General features: G+C 36.8%; 1 protein-coding gene across 2 annotated transcripts; it reads left to right on the top strand.

Moving 5' to 3' along the window:
- The first annotated feature begins 71 nt into the window (after nucleotides 1-71).
- On the top strand, nucleotides 72-20,203 carry ERMARD (ER membrane associated RNA degradation). 2 transcript variants are annotated; one of them, XM_049831059.1, is made up of 18 exons: nucleotides 72-97; nucleotides 1,402-1,570; nucleotides 3,579-3,718; nucleotides 4,244-4,345; nucleotides 6,118-6,207; nucleotides 7,271-7,368; nucleotides 7,953-8,089; nucleotides 9,419-9,533; nucleotides 10,097-10,199; nucleotides 10,655-10,684; nucleotides 11,201-11,269; nucleotides 12,071-12,241; nucleotides 13,145-13,228; nucleotides 14,059-14,138; nucleotides 14,964-15,092; nucleotides 16,553-16,762; nucleotides 17,699-17,812; nucleotides 18,477-20,203. In XM_049831059.1, exons 2-18 carry the CDS (start codon nucleotides 1,402-1,404, stop codon nucleotides 18,634-18,636), a joined length of 2,001 nt encoding a protein of 666 aa, XP_049687016.1. In that variant the 5' UTR covers nucleotides 72-97; the 3' UTR covers nucleotides 18,637-20,203. The 2 variants fall into 2 exon arrangements, with proteins under 2 accessions (XP_049687016.1, XP_049687017.1); XM_049831060.1 differs by lacking the exon at nucleotides 72-97 and adding an exon at nucleotides 132-363.
- Nucleotides 20,204-22,041: the final 1,838 nt, after the last annotated feature.

The following is a 22,041-nucleotide window of genomic DNA, read 5'->3' as shown; positions in this document are numbered from 1 at the left end:
GGCGGCGTGGAGCGACGCTTCCCGCGCGCGCCAGGCGTGACGCCGCGCGCTGGCAGGAGCGTCGTGACGTCAGGGGGCGGGGCCAGCGGTAACGGAGGTAACGGCAAGCGGGCGCCATGGCCGGGTGGGGCGGCCGCGGCCGCTTCTGTGAGCGGCGGGGTGGGGAGGGAGATCGGGGGCTTCGGGCCGGGGGTCGCTGCCGCCCTCCTCGCCCCCGAGCGGCTGCCGGGGGAGCTGCCGGTGCCGCGGCGGGGACGGAGGCAGCCCGGCCTCTGCGGCGCGGCGATGTCGGCCAGTGGAAAGCCGGGACTTGGTCACGTAGCCTGTGTGGAGAAGGCGGCTGCCTGCTCCTCGTCCGGCCTGGTTTAGACAATAAAGGGTGACCCTGGTCGTTCACGTTTTGTTTTGGCCTCCTGTCTCTGACAGTGAAACGCGGGGGGGGAATAAGCTGAACTATATGTTTTATGAACATTTTAGATTTATGTTTTTTCTTTTTAACAGCAGATAGGATATTCCTGATGGCAGCTAATACCAGTTCCTAATAGGAACTGCCATGCTTGCTCTGTGCTGTTACCCATATAAATATGTAGTCTCTCCTTGAAGCTGTGAATTCAGAAGTCATGTACTGTGAGGGTCAATTCCACCACCGAATTAAAGGGGGGGGAGGGGGGGGGGGAAGTTTTTAACTTAACTTCAATGGAATATTTTTGTATTTGTTGTGATACTTCTTTTTCAAACGATTTCTTGTCTTTTTTCTGTTTGATTAATGAGAGGAAGTGTGACTTTTTCTACTAAATCAGAAGCATTTTCCTCCTTGTTAGCATGAGCAGTTCTATCTTTGCAAATTCTTTAATTTAAATGTATGCTTCTGAATCACTCCATCTTTCTGTTTAGGCTAATGTGCAAATAACATTTATGCTTAGATTGTTCTACTGTAACTACCAGTTCATACAGAATACACGTGTTCCTCCCTGCTCCCCAAAGATTTTGCTGGTCATAAGGACTGAAGCTCTTGGTTTTACTTGAAGTAGCATCAGTTTCCCTGCAAGCTCAGAGATCAGACAGAACAGTTATATATAAAATGGGATCTTTTGCTTCAATCTATCTTGGTATCAGTTCAGAAGATATAACCATTCAGAAATATACCATCCTGGCATTATGCAAATAGAGCAATCCTTCCCCTCAGTTTTCCACAAGGTGGTTCTGCTCAGAGAGTTCCTTTCATCACATACGTAGATGAAAGTTGCATTGCAAACCTTAACACCTTGTTTACAGGTGCTGTATTACTATCTGTATATCTGTGCTTATGGGTATGCTTTGATAATAATTTTCTTTGTTGACATGTAATTTCTTAATGCAAGGACTTATTTGTGTGTGTGTGTGTGTGTGTGTGTGTTCTAGATGGCGTTGTCAGACTCGGTCACTACTTGTCTTTCTCCACCTGTGCATTATGTGATTTGCAAACTTGGATTTGAGAAGAAGGACACCTATGATATTAATAATATTTTATCTGAAAATGGTGAAGTATGTTGGCAAGCTGTTACAGAACATGTGTGTTACCTTGAATCAGGTTGGTGTTTACCTGTTGTAGTAGTGATACATTTAAGACTGCTATAGCTTAGTTATAACATTTTATTATAGCACAGCATTAGCTTTGCTGCAGACTAGAGTACATGTAGTTCATATCTACAAGGAGCTTTAAATTTTTTATCCACGTTTGGTATTTGGTTATTGCTGGTTCCTAAGATTCAGGTAATCTGTGCTCCATAAGTAGCTGCTCCTTTGCTTTCTTGTTCATCTTGGTTCCTAGATTCATGTGCCTGTACGTAAGAGGGGGTTCAGTTCTGCTTCTCTCCTACATCATAACTGCTTTCTTCTGTATTCTTTATATCCTTTTTGCAGTAAATTTAAAACAGTCTGGGGCCATTAGTATTCCTACTGTTGCTTCTGGTTTTGTTTCCCCAAGTATAGCTTGTACAGAAGTACTGTTTGGTTTTCCTTCTGTATGCAGAACAGTTCATGATTGTTTTTTAACCAAAACAAAGTATTTATGCCCTGATGAACTTGTTGAATTTTAATTTGCCAAACTGCATCATGCAAGCTCTGTTATTAATTTCCAGAGAGGGTAAAAATGATACGTTTCATAGAATCATAGAATCATTTAGGTTGGAAAAGACCTTTAAGATCATCGAGTCCAACCGTCAACCTAACACCACCATGCCCACTAAACCATGTCCTGAAGTGCTTCGTCTATGCATTTTTTGAACACCTCCAGGGATGGTGACTCCACCACTTCCCTGGGCAGCCTGTTCCAATGCCTGACAACCCTTTCAGTAAATAAATTTTTCCTAATATCGAACCTAAACCTCCCCTGCTGCAACTTGAGGCCATTTCCTCTTGTCCTATCACTAGTTACTTGACAGAAGAGACCAGCACCCACCTCACTACAACCTCCTTTCAGGTAGTTGTAGAGAGCGATGAGGTCTCCCCTCAGCCTCCTTTTCTCCAGACTAAACCATCCCAGTTCCCTCAGCTGCTCCTCATCAGACTTGTGCTCTAGACCCTTCACCAGCTTTGCTGCCCTTCTCTGGACACGCTCCAGCACCTCAATGTCTTTCCTGTAGTGAGGGGCCTGAAACTGAACACAGTATTGGAGGTGTGGCCTCACCAGTGCTGAGTACAGGGGGACGGTCATCTCCCTGCTCCTGCTGGCCACACTATTTCTGATACAGGCCAGGATGCCGTTGACCTTCTTGGCCACCTGGGCACACTGCTGGCTCACATTCAGCCAGCTGTCAACCAGCACCCCCAGGTCTTTCTCTGCCGGGCAGCTTTCCAGCCACTCTTCCCCAAGCCTGTAGCAGTGCATGGGGTTGTTGTGACCCAAGTGCAGGACCCGGCACTTGGCCTTGTTGAACCTCATACAGTTGGCCTTGGCCCATCAATCCAGCCTGTCCACATCCCTCTGTAGAGCCTTCCTACCCTTGAGCAGATCAACCCTCCCTCCCGACTTGGTGCCAACTTGGTGAGGTTTCTGCCTGAAACAATATCTTGTAGTAAATCAGAAGAATTTATTTTCCTATAAAAGTGCCCCACCAAAGAGGAGCAGTGATACCACTCTGTAAGGTACCACATCCATCTGTGTTCTTTAAAGGGTGTAAGTGGTGCAACTTGACTGATCCCACTGAGCCTGCACTAGATTCCAGCTTGATTATGTGGAATTTATGTACTCTAGTAGGTTCTTCCCGTTTCAACAAAACCAGAACATAATAATCCTCTTTACTTTTGTATTTTCTTGCATTAAGGTATTGGGTGGTTTGGGGTTTTGGTGGGGTTTTTTGGAGAAGGTACTCGATCTTATCTGGTCTTACACTGCACTTTTACTTTTCTGTATCTTATCTGTGTGGTCTTTTGGACAGTAAATTGTAATGTACAAGTCGTGATAAAATAGTCTGAATAAAATTCTCTGTGCTAAATATGTACACAGGCTGTAGCAGGTTTTAATCCTTGTGAGTTTTAAAATACTGGACCTTTGGGGAAGTTTGGTAGTCTAATCACCTTCTGTTTTTCAATTTAAGATCAAAGTGTGGATTATATCAAAAGCATACGATCATTAGGACCTGTATGTGAATCTGTTAATTTGCACTTGAAATCTCTGACCAAGGAGCAATTTGTAATTCAGTATGCATTATGGTTCCGCTGGACGAACTGCACAGAGGTATGGAAATGTCTGTTGACAATTTGTATTTTGACACATGAACCCTTTGTGGAAGTTTAATGTAAGAACACACAAGAGGTATCAATGAACCAAAATGCTTAGAATTTGTAACTGATTGTCCTTCTCGGGTATGTAATTGCTTCTAAATTTCCTGCCTTTGTGATTGGATTTTATAGAAGTTATCACAAAGAGAACATGAGGTGCTTTGGGCCTTTTCTAACCTAAGATAGTAGGATTTTGGTTTTCTCATAATCTGCCCTTAATATCAAGTTTTACTGTGTAAAGTTATTGTGATAGTTTTTATAGATGCAAGGCACTAGATACATTGCAACTAAAAATACAAGAGTTGCTCTAGGGCAGTTTCTTTCCAGGCATCTACTTTTTGATCTCCTTGGCATGGTTTTCTTTCTCCATCTGCGTAGCGACTGTCACAGAGGCATATTTAGGTTTCTCTGTGCTTTTCACAATTTGATTTTTTCCTTCTGAATATTTAACACAACTTTCTTCCTCTCCCCCATCATACAGTTATTTCTTGAAGTATTTGATGTTCTACAAGATACTGAAACTACAGAAGTCGCTCTTGGCTTAATGAAACTAACATCATGCTTGGAGCGAGCCTTGGGTGATGTAAGTGCCAGCATGAGGACTCTATTGCAGATTTGGTTTTATAAGATGGGAATGAGGTCTTGGATTTAACGGCACATTGAAAAAGTGAGATTACCCTGTACTGTGGTAGTACACTAATAGCTCAGCTGCATTTGGTAATGGAAACATCTTCTGGGACTCCTTCACTTGTGCTGGTAGAGTTGCTTGTGCGAGTGCTGTTACTAACTAATTTCATTTTAAAAGAGCAAAGTTTGCTTCATCAGTGTACATACAGTAGGTCTTTGTTACTTTGTTACTCTGATGTATTTAACTGAAACAGGGAACAGCATACCTTCTGCAGGAAGATCTGATGATGTAGTAACTTCTGTGAGGGAAGGCAGGAGTGTGCAGCTGGAAACTGGCTGCTAGATAACTTCTTCTCTCAGAGCTCTGTTTGCAGAGTGTACATCTGTTTAAATGCTTCGACACAAGTCTTGTGCTGCAAAAACGTCTAGAAGTCAGCTAACAACTTAAATTCTTCACCTAACTGCTCAGCTGGATAGATCTGGGATCCATCTTGTAGTCCTGAATGTCTTGTTAACACATTCCTGCTTTCCTTTACCCTGTAATAGTTAGTAAAGGACTGCACTCTTGTTAAGTTTAAAGAGTAATACTGTAGGAGTTCCATGACCAGAATGAGGCAAGGAGTGCATACATGACATGACTTAGACTTAGGAATTCTGACTGGTATTAAGAAACTTGTATTGTGAATCCTTTTTGATAGAACATGAATTAGGCTGTGGTTCAACATTTGGTGATAGCACTACTTAAATTTGTTCAATCAATCTTCACAGCCATCTGCCTTGTTTGCTGGTATTCTATACGTTATGTGAGTGCAAATATTTGAAGGCCTAGTAGCAAGCGAGATTGATGAACTGGTCCAGGTACCTTTCCACCTTTTTCCTCTACCCCCATTTTTGTTTTTCAGCTGGATCAGTTCCTTGGTCTGCTTCACTGCATGACCACACAAACAGATGCCACCACTACTTACGGGCATGCAAGTTAGGGAGAAGGGAGCAACAGGTGTTTTAAGAGGCTTTGCTCTTGGGGTACATCGCCCACAGATCAGATAAAATAGCTGCTTGTTAAATCTCTGTGAGGAGCTTTGGAGAAAGAAATGCCAGAGAAAGAACAGTGGGCTACTTCACACCTAGACAAACCAATTTGCCCAAGTAAATTTTGAAGTAATGAAAAATTACCAAGCATTGGAAAAAACTGTCAGGGAGAATACAAAGAATGGAAGGCTTCATAGCAGTTGAGACTAGAGATGCTGAGATTGCCCAACTAGGATAAAATCTAGTTGAAGGAACAGCCAGAATTAGAAGACAAACCACAAGTCTCCTTCTTTGAACAATGACAGACCCTATAGATTTCTAGGGTAAGAATGAAGTATGGTGTCCTGGGTGGAGTTTATTCCCTTAATTACATGTTCTCCTTGTGCTTTACTGTTTGGGGGGGTGTGGGGTGGTGGTGTCTGGAGAACAGCAGTACTTGTACAGACACTGTGAAAAGCCTAACATTAAGTAGGGAACATTAAGTAGGATATCCAGTCTTTCCTGATATGTTCTGTAAATTTTAATTTGTCATGAAATTACAGAATTTAAAGCCTTTTTAAGGATTTGGTGGGTTTTGTTTGATTAGTGTTTTTACAATAATGAAAATGGTTACTGGGTGAAATAGTCAAGTTGTATGTTTGAAATGCAAAGAAGTATACTGAATTACTTATGTTACCTGTTTTGCTTTTCTTTAAATAGGTGTATTTACTCATTGGTAAAGATTGCCCTTTCCTTCTAAGAGACTTGCTTGGTTCTGAACAGCTTGCAGTTGTCTTTGGACAAGCTGTAGTAAGTGCATAGTTTTGAAATAAGTAATAAATAATGAACTGGTTTTCTTCTTGCCAAATGGCGGGTTTCCAAGCGTAGACTTTGCTTGGACTCAAGAAGATTTTGCAAATTCTGTAATATATTGGAAAAACTTTCATTTTATATGTTTTGCAGTCTGGGGGGATATATGGCAAAAATAATGAATATTGTAAATGGAAATATTTTTAAAGGCAAGCTCATAAGTTCTTATTTGCTTTTCTACATGAAAAACCTGTATACATCAAACTTCACATATCTGTCAATATCTTTCAACTTGAAAATACACATCCTGCACTGGCTGTTTCTGATGAGCTGTGTTCCCCTTCACCACCACTGTAGTAAGATGCTTAATAATGTTTAGCACACTAGAGTTTTTCAAAATAGAGGAAATTAATTTGTTCATCCCCATGTGCAAAAAAATAATAAAACCAAAATTCTGATTACATTCTTGTGTAAACAGAGTAGGTGGTCTTTCTCATACAGTTTTGCAAACATAAACTCTTCCTTAGGACAAAATATTGGATGTGAACTGTAGAAGCTTGTATTGCTAGCCAGTCTAGTAGTGTTACAAGGGTTATTTCTTGAATTTGGATGGCATGTGGAATTGTTCAATTCTTACAGATAAAAAATAAAAACAAAGTTTCCCTTTTTGTTTGATAGTGATCTGGGAATACAGCTTTGAATGCAAATTCTGTATTTTATGTTAATTTGCATTAAATTATGGTGGATTTATACTAAAAGAAGTAAGAAGCTAAACTTGATCTCATTTGTTTGCCTGTCAGAACTGTTTGGAATGTTTAATAATGAGTTTTATTATTCCCGCATTATATTCTATAGCATGTACAAGTGAGCTGAAAGATTTTCTTTCAGAGAATACAGGGAATTGCAAATAATGGGTTGCTGTTACTGTGACAAGCTGTGGCCAGTCATCTTGACAGTAGACATTGTAGTTTCTCAATAACTTGTGAAATTTTCTGTCAGGGAAGGATACAAGGTAATAAATAATAAATTTCTTCATGCAGTAATCACTTTGTTTATTAATTAGATGAATGTACTGAGGGTATTCATTGGATCTCCGTATGGTCTGAATCTTCGTAATGTTTTGTGGCATGGGTTTGCATCCCCACAAGAAATTCCTGCAAAGTAAGTTACCAAAAAGAATCTCATATTCTTACCAGTCATATTTGAGAGTGCTTGAAAAGCCGTTAGTAAAACTTACTGCTCTTATTGAAAAAAATTTAAAAAAAAAAGAAAAAAAATGTCCAAAGGCCTCTGGTAGTATCTTGACATTTTTTCCCCTGCTGCTGCTTTTGGAAAGGGATTTCCATAGAATACTTTAGCCATTATAAAGCTGGTCAGTTTTAGGACCAGTCGTTTTTTTACTACCAGGAAAAGCAAGAAAGCTTAAGGTCTTTTTCTGAAACCCAGTTCCTTGTCTGTAAGGGCAGTAGGAATAACTCGGAACAAAAGGCAGAGGAATGGGGTAGGAGGATAAGCAACAGCAGCCAATGTAGAATACAGAGATGCTTTTTTCCTAATTCTACATTGATTTTTTCATGCTTGTGAATGTAATTATTAAGTGCCCCTACCCAAAAGAGATGGGGAGTATTGGTTTTGGATGTTTGAAAGAGCAAAAAAAACCCTTTGCCCCCAACCCACAAATGTTGACTCTTTGCAAAAGATGTAGTTGTATAAGCTTTTCTAATATATTATGGTATTCTCCCTAGATATTGTGCTATGCTGCTTTTTTTAACTGCAGGATTGGGTCAGTTGTTAGAGACGTATCTTATGCAAACTAAATGCATTCTAGTACGTCGACCTTATGTGACCTTCATGAGCTTAGATGAGCTTGGCGTATTTCCAGGCAAGTATTTAATCATTAGCAAGTTTTTATTATGCTATATTTGCTATTGTTTCATTGTCCAAAAGTACTGTTGAAAATAATGCATTTTCCACAGTCCTAAGATTGAATCTTGACTAAGATACCTGTATGCACTGTCATTAGATGAATCAATCGTGCTTGTAGGACAACTTTTTAATATGTAGGCAGTTCTACTCATTATTGAATCAAAGAATACTGCATTCTAAAATAATTATAACACCTTGAAATGTGTAACCTTACTGCTTCTAAAAGACTTTGGCTGTATGTTCCAGGTTTTTGATGATGAGTGTTCCTTTCATGTAACAGTCATCTATTTTGCCTTCACAAAATCTAATTCTTTGCAGAATCAGTGGGTTCCAGCTGCAAGGGTCCCAGCAGGAGTGCCCTGCATCTTACAGGGAAGGTAGTGTTGAAACAGAGTAAAGGGTAGTGACACATCTTCAGTACACTGATGCTTTTCTCAGGGAAGGACCTGAAGTGTCAGATTAAAATCTTTGCATGTCCCTGGCTACAGACCTTATTTGGTTTATTTTTACTCTTTTTAAAGCAAAACCAGCATATGGGGAATCTTTGTGTCAATGGCAGTCATGGTCAGTTTGTGCTATGTAATCAAATTGCCAGTGGAACATCTGTTAACAGAACCAAGACCGGGGTTTTGGGAACCAAATCCAGCTGATAACACAGTCCAGTCATCATGTAATGTAAATCCTATAGCTGTTGATTTGCTTTGAAAAAACAGCTAGAGCAATCAAGCTGCACTTACTGTTTTAAGCTTTCTCTTGGATAAGATATTTATAATGTGAATTCGTAAGCGTGAGTTTCTTTTTATGGTAGCACTGAAGTATGAAGTATGTTCATTTTTTATGCTAAATGTCAGCACAGAAAATTGATAAAGTAGGAACAATGTGTTCATGTTCAAATGTTCATAGTACTGTACTGTTTCTTACTGAATTAAAATGATTAATATATATTACACTTTTTAAAATTATTTGAAGTAGGTGGAGAAGAACTCAACAGAAGCTGGGTCCGGTTGCTGCGTAGTCTTTTAGTCTCAGTAAAAAGCAGCCATGACTTTTTAACAGTTTTTACTCTGTAATTTTATATTATCACGAAAAATACAATCTTACAAATGCAATTTCTGATCTTAAATATGACTACCATTGTACTTGTATAGTTAAAATAAATTGAATAACTTTTAAGTCTCCCTTTACAAATGCTGAAATAATCTTATATTTTCAGTTAAATTCTAAGAATGAATTAGCAAACCATAGATTGTATGTAGTTTATCAATGTTGTTTTGCTAACTTGCAGATCTTAATCATGAAACACTTTCCATAGCCGAAGAGCTAGTAAAACTGTCCAGTTTTGTATTAAAAACAATGTTACCATTTTGGATGGCTGCTTTAACAGCTTTCAAGCAAAGCAGGTAACAGTCAATTTTTTTTAAATTTATTTTTTATATTCTATATTTATAGAATAATAGCAGGATTTGTAGGTTCCAAAGCTTTTTGCTAAATCTGTTGCTTAACAACATATAGTTATGTATTGTTATGGTGGTCTCTCAGAAAGAGACCTACTCTTTGTGGACCTACTACTTTATTTTGTGCCAGCTAGCATTATAAACTATATTTTGAAACCTAAAAAGTACTATTGCAGATGTAGCCAAAAAGGAGAGTTTTACTAAGCAAGTGGAAATAAATCTTCAGATATTAACATTTTGAGTTGAAAAAAAAAGTACATCGTTTTGTTTTCCTCTCCCATGCTCCATTTTTTTGTAAGTTATTCTCATCTCTGAGCTGGTTTGAATTCAGTGGTCAGCTTCTGCTGGGCACAGGTAGTCATTTATTGTTTGTTTATGAAGTGCATTACAGAGGAATTTGCTCTGGGTTGTTTGGCCTAAGAGTATGACCCTGAGATGGCTCTAATTTCCATTTAGATTGTATTTATAAGGGGGGAAATCCCCTTTGGGTATCTCTGTTATTTTTGCAGGTATGCTGACTGTGTGATTCTCTTACTTCCTCAGCTGGAAGTTGGACTTAGATTGCTCTTCACTACAACTAATAAATGTCCAAATCGATTGCTAACAGCTGAGGTAAAATTTCTGTCTAAAGTCAATTATGATATAGTGCTAATAATATTTTCAAAATAGTTATTCTAGAAGCATAGTGTCTGAACATTTACAGATTTTCCCCCAAAAAATTTTCAATCAGTTGTGGAACATTATTTACAAATTTCCAGTAGAGTTTCATCAATGCCTCATGTTTTTTTTTAAAGATGTCTGCCAATAAAAGAGGTCTGAAAAAATACTTGAAGTTTAGTGTTCAGAAACAGTAGTTTAGGGTGGGGAGTAGATTGAGTTATATTTATTTTAAAAAACTTGGCACAAAATCCAAAAATCCCTTTTTTCATTTTTAAGGGTTGTTGGGGTTTTTTTGCTATTCATGCATCTCTGGTATCTCTTGCAAATGAATAAATATAAGTTTGGTATACATGTCTAGTTAGTTGTTTTCATTTGAAAATCAAGTATTAATTGTCTTTTTTTTCCAGCCTTCTGCTCTCTACACCACTTTTGATGAGGTACTTGTGGTTTTTTGGTTTTGTTTGTTTGTTTTTTTTTTAAATATATATCAATGTCAGAATTTAAGCACATGCATATTTCCCATTACTAGAGACCAGAAAGCACTTTCTTGTGTTGGATAAGATGTTATTTCTAATGTTTTTCCAAATAGAAGATGATGGACAGTAAGCACTTTAAATTTGGAATCCCCCAGAAAATATCAAAATTAATACAAATTTTAATCAACAGACTTTAATTTCTTCTAAGTGTTTTTATCTTGAAATTCTTCATCTTACAGAAACAAGCATTCTGTCATTTTTCCTAGATTCAGTTGTTCAAAATAAATACAAATAAACATTGCAAGCAGAAATCCTCAATTTTACAATTTTGAATTATCTCAAATTGTCAGTAATAATTAGGCACCTTGGTTTTTGAGTGGCGGAGGTAATTGCTTAAAATTAGGGAAACTAATTACTTCAGTTGTTTTTTCTTTGATTGTTTGGCTTTCAATAATCTTCAAATTACTTTTTTTCTAGATGCTAGCAAAGCGTTTGGACAATGAAGAAGTCAACCAGCTTCCTGCAGTTCTTCAGGAACCTGCCATGGCAAGTGTTTTGGTTTGTTTGTTGGTGGGTTTTTTGTTTGGTCTTTTGTCGTTGTTATTTTGTTTTTAAATTTAGTGATATATTTATAATCGTGCCTAATACACATTTATTTCACATAGCTTATCTTCAGCAGCTTAGAACCAGAAGCTTGATACCCTTTTTCATTGTGAAGGATACAAAGCAGTACCTGACAAGCTATATTGGGTTAGGATATACTATCTTTTTTTCTGAAATATAGAAGTCTCAGAGATATTTGTCTTTAGACTTTGAAGATCAGCTGAATGGAGCAGAAGAAAAACTGATGCCTCATACAGGGAAAATCAAAACTTATTTCTGATTGCTTTCTGGGACACGTCTTAGACTATCTGGGCAGACGACACAAAAACATAGCTGCAAACCTACCAGAGCACATCCTGCATCTTGCCACCCAAACAGATAGTGAACATAAAAACTAGGGCTGCAAATTGAGAGGCCTTTTGAGACTGTAGGGGAGACCTGAGTTTATTGTCCTGTTGCCAGAGGCAGTGGGTCTGTGGAGGACTTGGGATGCAAAGCTGAAGGAATTCTGTTGTTACCTCTCAAGAAATAGCATGTATGTTAGTTTTGAATTTCCTCAGAAGCTACCAAGATGGATGAGTTGCCTTTTTTTTTTTTTCTTTTTCTACAAGTATGGTTTGCATTGTTTTTTCTGACCATCTAAATGCCACTTATCTTTCAGAGGTACTCTCTACACTTATTCTATTCTATGTGAATACACATAGAACAGAATTCTATATATACACTTGGTGCATGTTTCCACAGGAATTTCTTTGGGATTTCTTGAACCACCAGGAGGGTCCGCGTATAAGAGATCGTTTAAGCCATGGAGAAATCAATCTAGAAGCATTTCCCAGAGAAGTAGCTAATCAGATAGTGGCATTTGCAATTACTCTTCTCTGCAGATTCTCAGATGAGGACATGTTTGCTTTTAAGGTAGTGATCAATATTATGGTCTCAGAAGGTTTTTTTTCAGTAGTTTTGGATGCCAAATCTGATTTTTGAGAGTCTTGTGACAGAATCTTTGTTTACAGCAGCTTTTTGTGGAAATGAAGTATTCCTTCAAGTAAAAAATTGTGAAAGTTTGTTTTTTCTAGTTTTGTGATGAAATAAGTACAGAAAGTTTTCCGAAAGATTACCCTTTCTTACTATACCTTAATTTGTTTGCTTAACCACTCCTTCACATGGTTGATCCATAAATTATAGTGATTCCACTTAATTTTATTTGTCAAATTGTATTGATACTTAGCCTGTTTATCTGCTAAATTATCTGAAAGGTACGTAGAACAGCTGTAGCTCAGCCACTGAGGTATGTAATGTTTGAGATTTTCTTTCTCCGAGACGCTATAAATAATGGTGGCTCACTAACGGAGGTGTGATTTGTATCCACACTCTATACTGTGGATTTGTGAACACTTTTTGTCTAGCAATACATGTTTCTCAACATTAGCAATTATATATTTGCTCCCTCCAATTTCCTGTTAATATTTGGGATTACTACTTTCAATATCATACAGCAACCTGTGAAATAAATCTTCCATTTATTAGTTGCAGCTCTTTTTAGTTTCTCAAGATATATTGCATGCTGCTGCATTGAGAGAATACTTGCTTGCTTTTCTATCAGCTGCTGTCAGGTTTCATAGTTAAAATGTGTCAAAGAAATTAAGCTTTAAACACTCTTTGTACTGATTACTGCTTTCATCCCTCAGACATTTGGAAGTCTTTATTGACTTCAGTACTATAGGTGGCTTGCATAAAATTAAGGATAAGTCTTGGTCTGCATATGATTAGGACAGTTTAAAGAAACTGTTGTGTATTGTCTATGATTTTGTAAATCAGGAACACATGGTCATAAAACCACTGATGAACTGTGCAAGTTGCTACCGTTCTCAATTTCATCCAATTTCCCGACTCAAGAAACAGGTAGGTACTTCCAACTGTGAAAGCATTTTGGTCTTTAAAATTGTGAATCCTTGAAATTGGTCTCATTGTCTTCATGCTTTGATTGTCCTAAAAAGTTAAAATCTTACCTTTTTTTAATGAGCTTTTCAGTTTTATCTTTCAGAATTTACAGTTGCTAAAATGAGGTGTAATTAAGTACACTCCTGTTGATGCAATTGGTGCTGTGTTTGTGCTCTACATCACTGAATAGTTTTATTCTTACCTGGATGTTTGCTGTTTTGTAGTTTTCTTAATGTCCTTCTGCTTTCTTATGTCAGAAACACTCTGTTTGGTCACGTCTCTAGGAATCTTGGATTAGGCTATAACTAAGGTTTTTATTGTGTGAAAGCCAGCTGATTAAGATTTTGTCATTGTAGCAAAGTCTGCCTTCAGGTGTTTGTTGTGGTAGTTCTCTGCCGATCAGTTTATGAGTTATTGAACTTCTTGAAGATGTTCCTCCATTGATTTAAGATTGCAGTAGACATACTTAGTGCTTTTCATTTTCGACAGCATTCAAACCGTATGTTGCAAAAGTCACATTAGTTAATTTTTTTATATTAAAAGAAAGGAAGAAAGAATAGCAAATTAGTTTATTCAGATGATGTTTTAGCATGAAAGTGTACGTCAAGACTTTTTGCCCTAACATAAACCTTAACAATTTATGTCAGCTTACACAATTATGACTACTGCTGGACAAGTAACTTACTACCTGTTGCAATTTTTCTAAAATAGCCACTAAGAAAAGTAAAATGTGTTGTCCTGTCTGTCAGAAGCTACACTTTACGTAACATTTTTCGTGGTACATTTTTGAGGTGCTGGAATGTATGAAGAGCATTCACTTATGGCCTGAATTGCCAACAGTGCCTGAGGAACACATTCAAATGATTAAAGGGTATGTATATGTTGTTAAAGAAAATATAGTTCTCAAAATAGTTATGAAGAATGGGATTTGAGATGGTGAACTGTCTCTTCAAATACTTTACTAGGAAGATGATAGACACCAGAGGGGTTGTGAGAAGACCCCTTTGTTCTTTTCAGCTTAATCTGTGCTATACACATCAGTACAGATACTATAAAAACTATAAACAGCTATAACTTGAAGGGAATGAGAAGATATCTGAAACATACAGAGGTGTTAGTGACTCGCATATTCTGATGAGTTGCTGAAAGGGCTATTAGGAAGTTAAAGTAGAGCCTGAGTCCATCACAATAAAACAAAAAAAAAGGCTCACCAGATGTAAAACAGAAAACAATTGCTTATTCTGAAAAGTGCTTGGTAACCAAATCGGTGGAAGACTTTACATGAGATATTACTTAGAAAAAGAATGTAACATTCTCTTGTTATTTGAAAAGGAGGAAGTCATTAACAGTATCGGTGGAGGAAATCGTACTTGTCTAGAGCTCAGAGGTGAAAATTCAATGCATCTAGCACATACTCAATATGCTGCAGAAATTTGATACAGAGGATTTTGAACAGAGGATTAAGAGGGGTTCAGAAGACTGTTGAGACTGAGAAAAGTTTGGTTTTAGTTGGAGAAAGAAAATCATACGTATAAGGTGGAGGGAGAAGAACCATAATATCAGAGAGTGAGAGTGGACATTGAATACAGTGCTATCCAAAAAATCTGCATCTTGATCTATGCCATTTGAGAACTGATAAGTGCTACAGAGTTTTATCATCTCAAGTCTTAATTTTTTCTTTTGTTTTTTTTTTAAGGTTGGAAGGAAATGCTGAAGCTAGTACTTTAATTTTGATGATATCCGAAATTGTTTCTCAGTTGCAGCAATATATGCCCCAGAATTTCTATAGTTCAGATGATAGAATCGATAGTGTCCTGACAGAGAGGTGAGTTTGATGTCCTCCTGATTCCTGCTGTCAGCTTCTACATGCAGCCCAGCACAAGAACTCTCAGACCTAAACTACTCACTTCCCTGTTTTTAGAGCAATGCTTGAAATGTTGCATGCACTTTTCTAATATTGCTGCTGACTTAATCAAAAAATCTTAAGAATGCAGCTGAACATCATCTTCAAAATGAAGATGAGATGTTATAGATTTGGGACATTATTACAGTAGAGATTTTACTTGGAAATTAACATGAAAAAAATTTTTGGGGGGGAAGCAAAATGTTTTAAATATTTATGTACTGACTAGATTAAGTTGGGTTTAATCCACTTTGTGTGCTAAAACTGCATCAGAAATTTGCTTTAATGTGCTTGGTGTCACAGCCGTGCGTGGCATTTAAAATAGTAATATGTTGCTACATAATTCTATTTTTACATGCTTTAGTATCAAGATTCTGAAATAGAAGGTACCTTGTTGTCAGACTTGGAGGTATGTTAGTTCCAATTATATCTGACTTGGAGTAATGACCAAAACAATTTGACTTTTAATTGGCACTCTTATAGCAGTCTTAATGGTGCCATGACTGAATGAACATGTTGGAACAAAACTCTCCTAATCAAACTGCCATTAGACATGGGCAGGATAGTGCAAAGAGGATTTTACCTGTTGCTTTGCTTGTCTAGCATGCGTGCCTTCTGTTTCCTACCCACCAATCTGCACCTTTCTCATTTATGAAAAAGAAGCCCGATTACTAAAGTATTAAACCATTTTTAGAGTTTTCTCCCTTCATGACTTTTAGTTTTGTTATCAGAGATAATTTGAACATGAGGGAGATTAAGAAACATTTCTATAAGAGCAGAGTGTTTAAAGTGATGTGTGACACATTAGGTTGGCAGATTAGAATATGACAGCAGAAAGACATTTGGGTGCTTTAACAAAGCATAATCTGGTGTGGTGTTGATTAAAACAATGGCCTCACCACCTGCATTTTACGAAATGTTAAGTCTGCTGCTTGTTCTGCCCAGAAGAAAGACCACACACTGTTGGGAGTACTAATTAATACCATTTGTTTGAGTGAGTTTTATTATGGTGGATGTTAATTCATTGTGAATTGAACTATGGTGGGAGGCTTCAACCACAACCCTGCTGTGATTTGATGTGTTCAGTGTATCATTTCAGCCAGGCAGTTTTGTTTATTGTGGTTGTATTTCTTTGATCTGAAATGGGAAACACATTCATCACCAGCAGTTTTGCATTTATATTCAGTAAAGTGGTAGAGAACACAATCACTACCCCTACTACATAGATCCTTGCTTTTTTTCAATCATGAGGTAAGAGTAATCTGTTTCCAGGCTTTCAGAGTTAAAACAGTATGAATCAAACCACACCGAATATGAAATGTATCTCATGTTAAATCCAGCTAACAAAAGATTGAAATTAACAATTCCTTCCTGTTTTGGAGGCTGTTGATTGAACTTTGTGATACGCATATTTGCACACTTTATTCTCCGAGACCTGTTCTGGAAACAGTGGCGGTATTCCGTAAAATAAGCACACAGTGCCATCAAGTGTCTGAAAAAGTTATTGCCAACACTGAGTTGAGATACAAACAGTGGATGAACAAGACTCTACGTTCTCGCCAGAGGCATAACTATCTACGAATGTTGAACAGGTTGGCTGATGTTTTTTCTTTACTTTGTGGTTAGGTTTATGAGAGAGTGGCTGCATGCTGATGTTGCTAACTTGCAGTGGTTTGTCTTAGAAGTTTAAAGTCAACAGTGTTTATGTGTTCCTGTTAGCCATTTCAGAGTTAAGCGTCAATCCACATTTCTGTTATGTAGTAATATTGAAATAACGAGAAAACCTCAAATTGGAGAATAATTTAATGGGTATTTTTAGCATTGCTAGATTACCTCACTGTAAATTATAAGCTTTCAGATACAAGTATAATTTAAATGTTAGATTGTATTTTTTAGTTGCTAGCTTTTCCTATTTAAGCATATAAATGTCATTCAATTTTTATCTGAATGCAATAGGTTAAAGTGATTTCAAGACTCTACCTACTTTAGTTTTGCTGCTTTTTATGATTATACCTGGGCCATCATCTTTACAGATAGAAGAGAGGTTGTTTACTATTCCATTAATTTTGATCCTATTTAAAAGTGTTTTCCAGGGATTTATGAATTTACTTTAAAAACTGGGAAAACTGTGAATATTGTATTCTTGGCCAGGCTATGTTCCTAAAAACATTGACTGTATTATTTAAGAAACATAGCTTAAAGTGATAACTGACAATAGATATTTGCAATTTAGTTGAACTTCACTTTCTTTTCTATGGAGTAATGGGTGCTAGAATCTGAACTATATATGTTTCTTTTTTTGTCCTCTTTTTCGGGTTTCATAATATATAGTCTTTGTTTATAGTTTTGATATTTGCTCTGCTCTTTGCTGAAGGAGATTTCGTAATCTCCTCCCCACCCACCCACCCACTATGCAATATCCAGCTATTTAGGATGCATACAGAAGTCTGAAGAATTTTTTATATTAATGTTTTCTATTTAATTTGGTTTTAGTGTGTTTATTTTAAAATATTTTTTCCTATTTTTAGCATTAAATTTTTGTCTCCAGTGTTGCGGCTCATCTTAGTGTTGATTACTCTGGAACTAGTCAATATTCATTTGGTTTCTAAGAAGAATCCTCTTGAATATCAGCAGTATCTAAAGTGAGTATATAAGATTTACTTTATGAAAATAGGAAGTTGTACACATTCCTTTTTGATCTGTAAAATAAATCCTGTAGAGAAAAAATAAAAAGGAACAGCATGACTTTTAGTACATTGTCATCTTTCTATCATTGTATCTCAGACAATGTTGACTCAAGAACTAAAATAACTTAGTTGAAAATATATGGTTCAGTTATTCACATTTTTAATTCTTATTAGACTTCCTTAGTATAGGTAGAGAATGATCACACACTCAAAAAATATTAATACATAAAAGCTGTATTTAATATGTTAGTAATTTTACTCCTTCTGTGTCAATTGGATGGTTGGGTATCATAGACTTTGTGAAACATTTGACTGAGAAAGGACAGGAAGCCCTTTGGGGAAAATTCTATCACAGATTTTATCACTGCATTCTTTCTATGGCAGTGTTTAATTGCAGTTCTGAAAATCATCGCTTCTTACTGTGAGAATGAGGGAGTAGTTCACTTCGAGAAGTAGAAGAAACTTTAATGTATTGATCATCCTGAAGGACGTTTGGAAATTTGGAGACATTAAAAGCTTTAAATCAGGCACTGAGATATATTTCTTTTTTTCTTTTTTTTCTTTTTTTTCTTTTTAAATCCTTCAATGAGTTTTTCTTCTTTGGTTTTATTTCTTGTAGGTTTTTGAAGTCAATCTTGCAGTATACTGAGAACTTGGTGACGTACACAAGCCCTGAGAAAAACAAGTGGGATGAAACCATGGAGCTTACAAACAAGACTTTGATAAGAATAAGGAAAATCTGTGACAGAAAGCTAATGTTAATGCAGCTGGCTACATAAATTAAACGGTTTTAGGATTATTTGGACATTGTTTTATCTTAAGAGTTCTGGAGTCCTCAAATTTGACAAGTCTAATTGAAAGATAAAATTCATCAGTCATTGTCAAGTTTTGGATGCAAAATTTAGTCTTTGTATCAGAAGATGGCTGCTGAGACTGGTGTTGAATGTTCAAGCTTCCGAAGAATGGACTGTTTGTCAAATACAGTGAAAAAGTCTTACTGTGAGCTAAATCAGGATGATGCAAGTTCTACTTCAAGTATATTATGTGTTTTGTAGCTTGAATTTTTTTTTGTAGTTTTCTGTTATACTGAAAATATCTAAGAAAAGAGTGTGAATAAAAGTTCTGGGAAATTTTAAATCCAAAAAGTAATTTTTTTACTTTGAAATATACTGGAAATAGTGTCAGACACTGTGATCTACAGATTAAGATATTATGAGCATTTAGCATAAAGTAGTGCTCGTTGGCAGCTGTGGTTGTTATTATTCGTTCATAACAGAGTCAGATCTTGCACTGAGGTAGACCTGATAGCACAGTAACCAGTTGTTTATATACCAGGATTTAAAGGAGGCAGGGTGGAATAACTTTTGCACAGTATGTGTTTCTTTTGTTTAATTTCATCTGCTTATTCTCAATACATATCTAGTTAGTTAATTTCATGCAGATTAAATATGAACACACACATGCTTACAGACACATATTTATTGTGGTTCAAAACGTTACCTTGTTGCACACAACATTCATTTAAATAATTTATTTTTTCAAAATAAATTCTCCCCCTTTCTCATCCCCAAAGAGTAGAATTTCAAAGGAATGCATCAGTTGAAGAACAGATTCAAAGAAGACCACCAATCTCTATCGATTTGCTTTCTCCTATGGAGAGTAAAACCAGAGGGTAGCATCTGGAGAATGTTTGGCTCTACAAAAGATTAGAGATTCAAGTTACATTTTAATAAGATTCTTTGCAATGTTTCTTGACTGGAAATCACAGTGAGAGAGTTACTAGTTTGGTTTATTTGGTGTGGGGTATGGATATAAGCTAAAATCATATTGCTTCCTTTATGCTACTCTTGCGATACATTGTGTGTGTGTGTGTGTGTTTGAAATTTAACTATGTCACCTTCCAAGGATTTTTTGTTACTATGGAAATAAATGATGTGAAGAAGTGTGGACTAGATAAAACCCATTAAAACTGGGAATAGAGAATAATGAATCAAATGCAGTGGATGAGCCACAGTCTGAAATTTCTGCTTTTTTTAACACCTGGGTTGGCAAATCCTAATTATATTTTTGAAGGCTTATTTTGTACCCATTGACTTTGCTCAGGACGTGTTAACTTCTGCTAAGTGTAGCTTGGTAGTGACATTTGTGATGACACTTGCTTTGATGGTGATAAGTATTGTAAGGGGGTGGGTGATAAGTATTGTGAGGCAAAAAAATTATTTAAGCTTTACATATTTATTGTAGGAAAGAGATCAAGAAATTAAAACACAGAGTCGTGATTTAAAAGTACATAAACAGCTGACACACTTTCTCCTTTTAAAGTATGTTCATGTACTGAAAAGCACCTTACGGACCATAGATGAATATTTTCAACAACATAAGTTTTCCTTTTGTTTCTATATTGAAACGTTGCTAAAATGACCTTGCATGCTATTCTCTTCATATGCTTTTACTTAAGATGGAGCACATTGACAGTTTCTCCTTTACTAATTAGGGCCATAGATGTGATTTGCTGCTTTAAGTCTGCAGTAAGAAACATGATGGACTTCTGGAAATTATGTCAAAGATGCCTTTCCAGCTTGTTTTCCTACCTCTGAAGCTCTCTGATGGGAATGCTGCTACCATCTATTGTTCAACAAATCTGGAACAGACTGGGACAATCCAATTTATTCTGACTTAACGCTGTCATTTGCCAGTAGGGCTGCATGCGGGGCTTATGGTTTCTTCCTGCTGTTAAAAGACTTGCAGAATAGAGCTGCAGAATAAGTGTATATTCTACAATGCACATTGAAAAACAAATGGCAAGAGACATGGTAAAGATCATGGGTTTTGTCCTTTATCGGTTACTTGAAATGACTTCTCTGCCTCAGTTATTCATCTTTGTCATCTGTTTGGCGTCACTTTGAGTTTTAAGATATTAGAAAGAATCTTGACTGTGCACATTCAGTATTCCTGAGAGCAAAAGAAGCTTGGAATAACCAAAGATATCCAGTGGGTACATGCATGAGTAATGCTGACAAAACACATCACGTTTAAATGCAAGAGCTCTCATTTTTGTTGTCCTGAAGGGAATTAATTCTGGAGCTGAGCTGTCCAAAACCACATAAAACCACATTAGGCATTCAAGTAGTTGTCCAGTCTCTTTTCAAAATTCTTTCATTCTTGAAATTTCAAATATCTAGAATTGTACCAAAGACCATTTTCTTGCAAGTGTGGCATTTCATCCAAGTATTACTCGTGTCTGTTTTAATTGTTGGCCTTGCTCCCTGAGGTCTGCATTTTCCTAGAGCTAGTATTCACTCGGTGAATCTACAGAGACATTGAAGTGGAACCTGCAGCATCCTCTGAGGAAGGTAGTTGAAATATTTTAGTTACCTGGATAATGCTGAGGAGGAAGTGGTGATTCTTCAGTCAGATCTTCTGAGTTTGATTAATCAATTTATATATGTGCGTGCACTCACATCTGTGTGTATGTTAATTAAAAAGAGCTAATTTTTTTTCTAATGCTTCCTGATCTTACAGGCTAATATTAGGCATCACAACTCAAAGAATTTATGACAGAAGTCTTGAAAACATGGAAGAAAATCAGGTATCTATCTTTTTGGCTAAATCACTGGAATTCCTTTGCGTCTTCTTGACAATCCCATCTAAATAAGAGGAACATCTCTAATCATTTTAGCTTTTCAGTAGTGAGATGCAGTTACTCTGCCTGCCTTCCACTTCAAGGGGAGTTTTTAGGTGAGAGACTGTATTAAGTAATAAGAAATTGAATGCTCTTAATTCAAATTGGAATGGATGCAGTTTTCAAGTAAGACTAGAGATCCTTTGCTGCTTACATTAGAACTAGTGAAAATTAATGTTGTAAGAAGTCCCCTGAGTCCATTGCCTCCATCATTATATGAATGTTTTTGTTCATGTGGATAAATGTTAGAAGAAAAGCTGATCTCTGACAATTATGTTGTAGTTGTGTGAACGTTTATGGGTTTGGTACCTTCTAGGGACCGTTAAGATGAACTAAAAGTTTACTGAGGTGGGCACTGCGTAAACACAATGAAACATCAATCATGGTAGGCATCTGTGTGTGGAAACAAAGCTTGTCCAGTATTTTCTTTCTGTCATTCTCTAGTTAGTGCTCGCCAGAATGATGATGGGAGGAGTTAGAAACAGAACCATGTGTTCCTATA

The sequence above is a fragment of the Accipiter gentilis genome, chromosome 28, assembly GCF_929443795.1.
Source record: "Accipiter gentilis chromosome 28, bAccGen1.1, whole genome shotgun sequence".
In the NCBI taxonomy this organism is placed as follows: domain Eukaryota; kingdom Metazoa; phylum Chordata; class Aves; order Accipitriformes; family Accipitridae; genus Astur; species Astur gentilis.
Note: the sequence above shows the minus strand (reverse complement) of the source record. Positions and strands in the feature narration are given on the sequence as shown.

What these genes read in the sequence shown, in the direction of transcription:
- ERMARD (XM_049831060.1), top strand. Translation starts at nt 286, where the DNA reads ATGTCGGCCAGTGGAAAGCCGGGACTTGGTCACGTAGCCTGTGTGGAG. An exon ending in TTGTCTTTGGACAAGCTGTA is followed by an intron (nt 6,208 to 7,270) that starts GTAAGTGCATAG and finishes TTTATTAATTAG; the next exon opens with ATGAATGTACTGAGGGTATT. An exon ending in CACATTCAAATGATTAAAGG is followed by an intron (nt 14,139 to 14,963) that starts GTATGTATATGT and finishes TTTTTTTTTAAG; the next exon opens with GTTGGAAGGAAATGCTGAAG.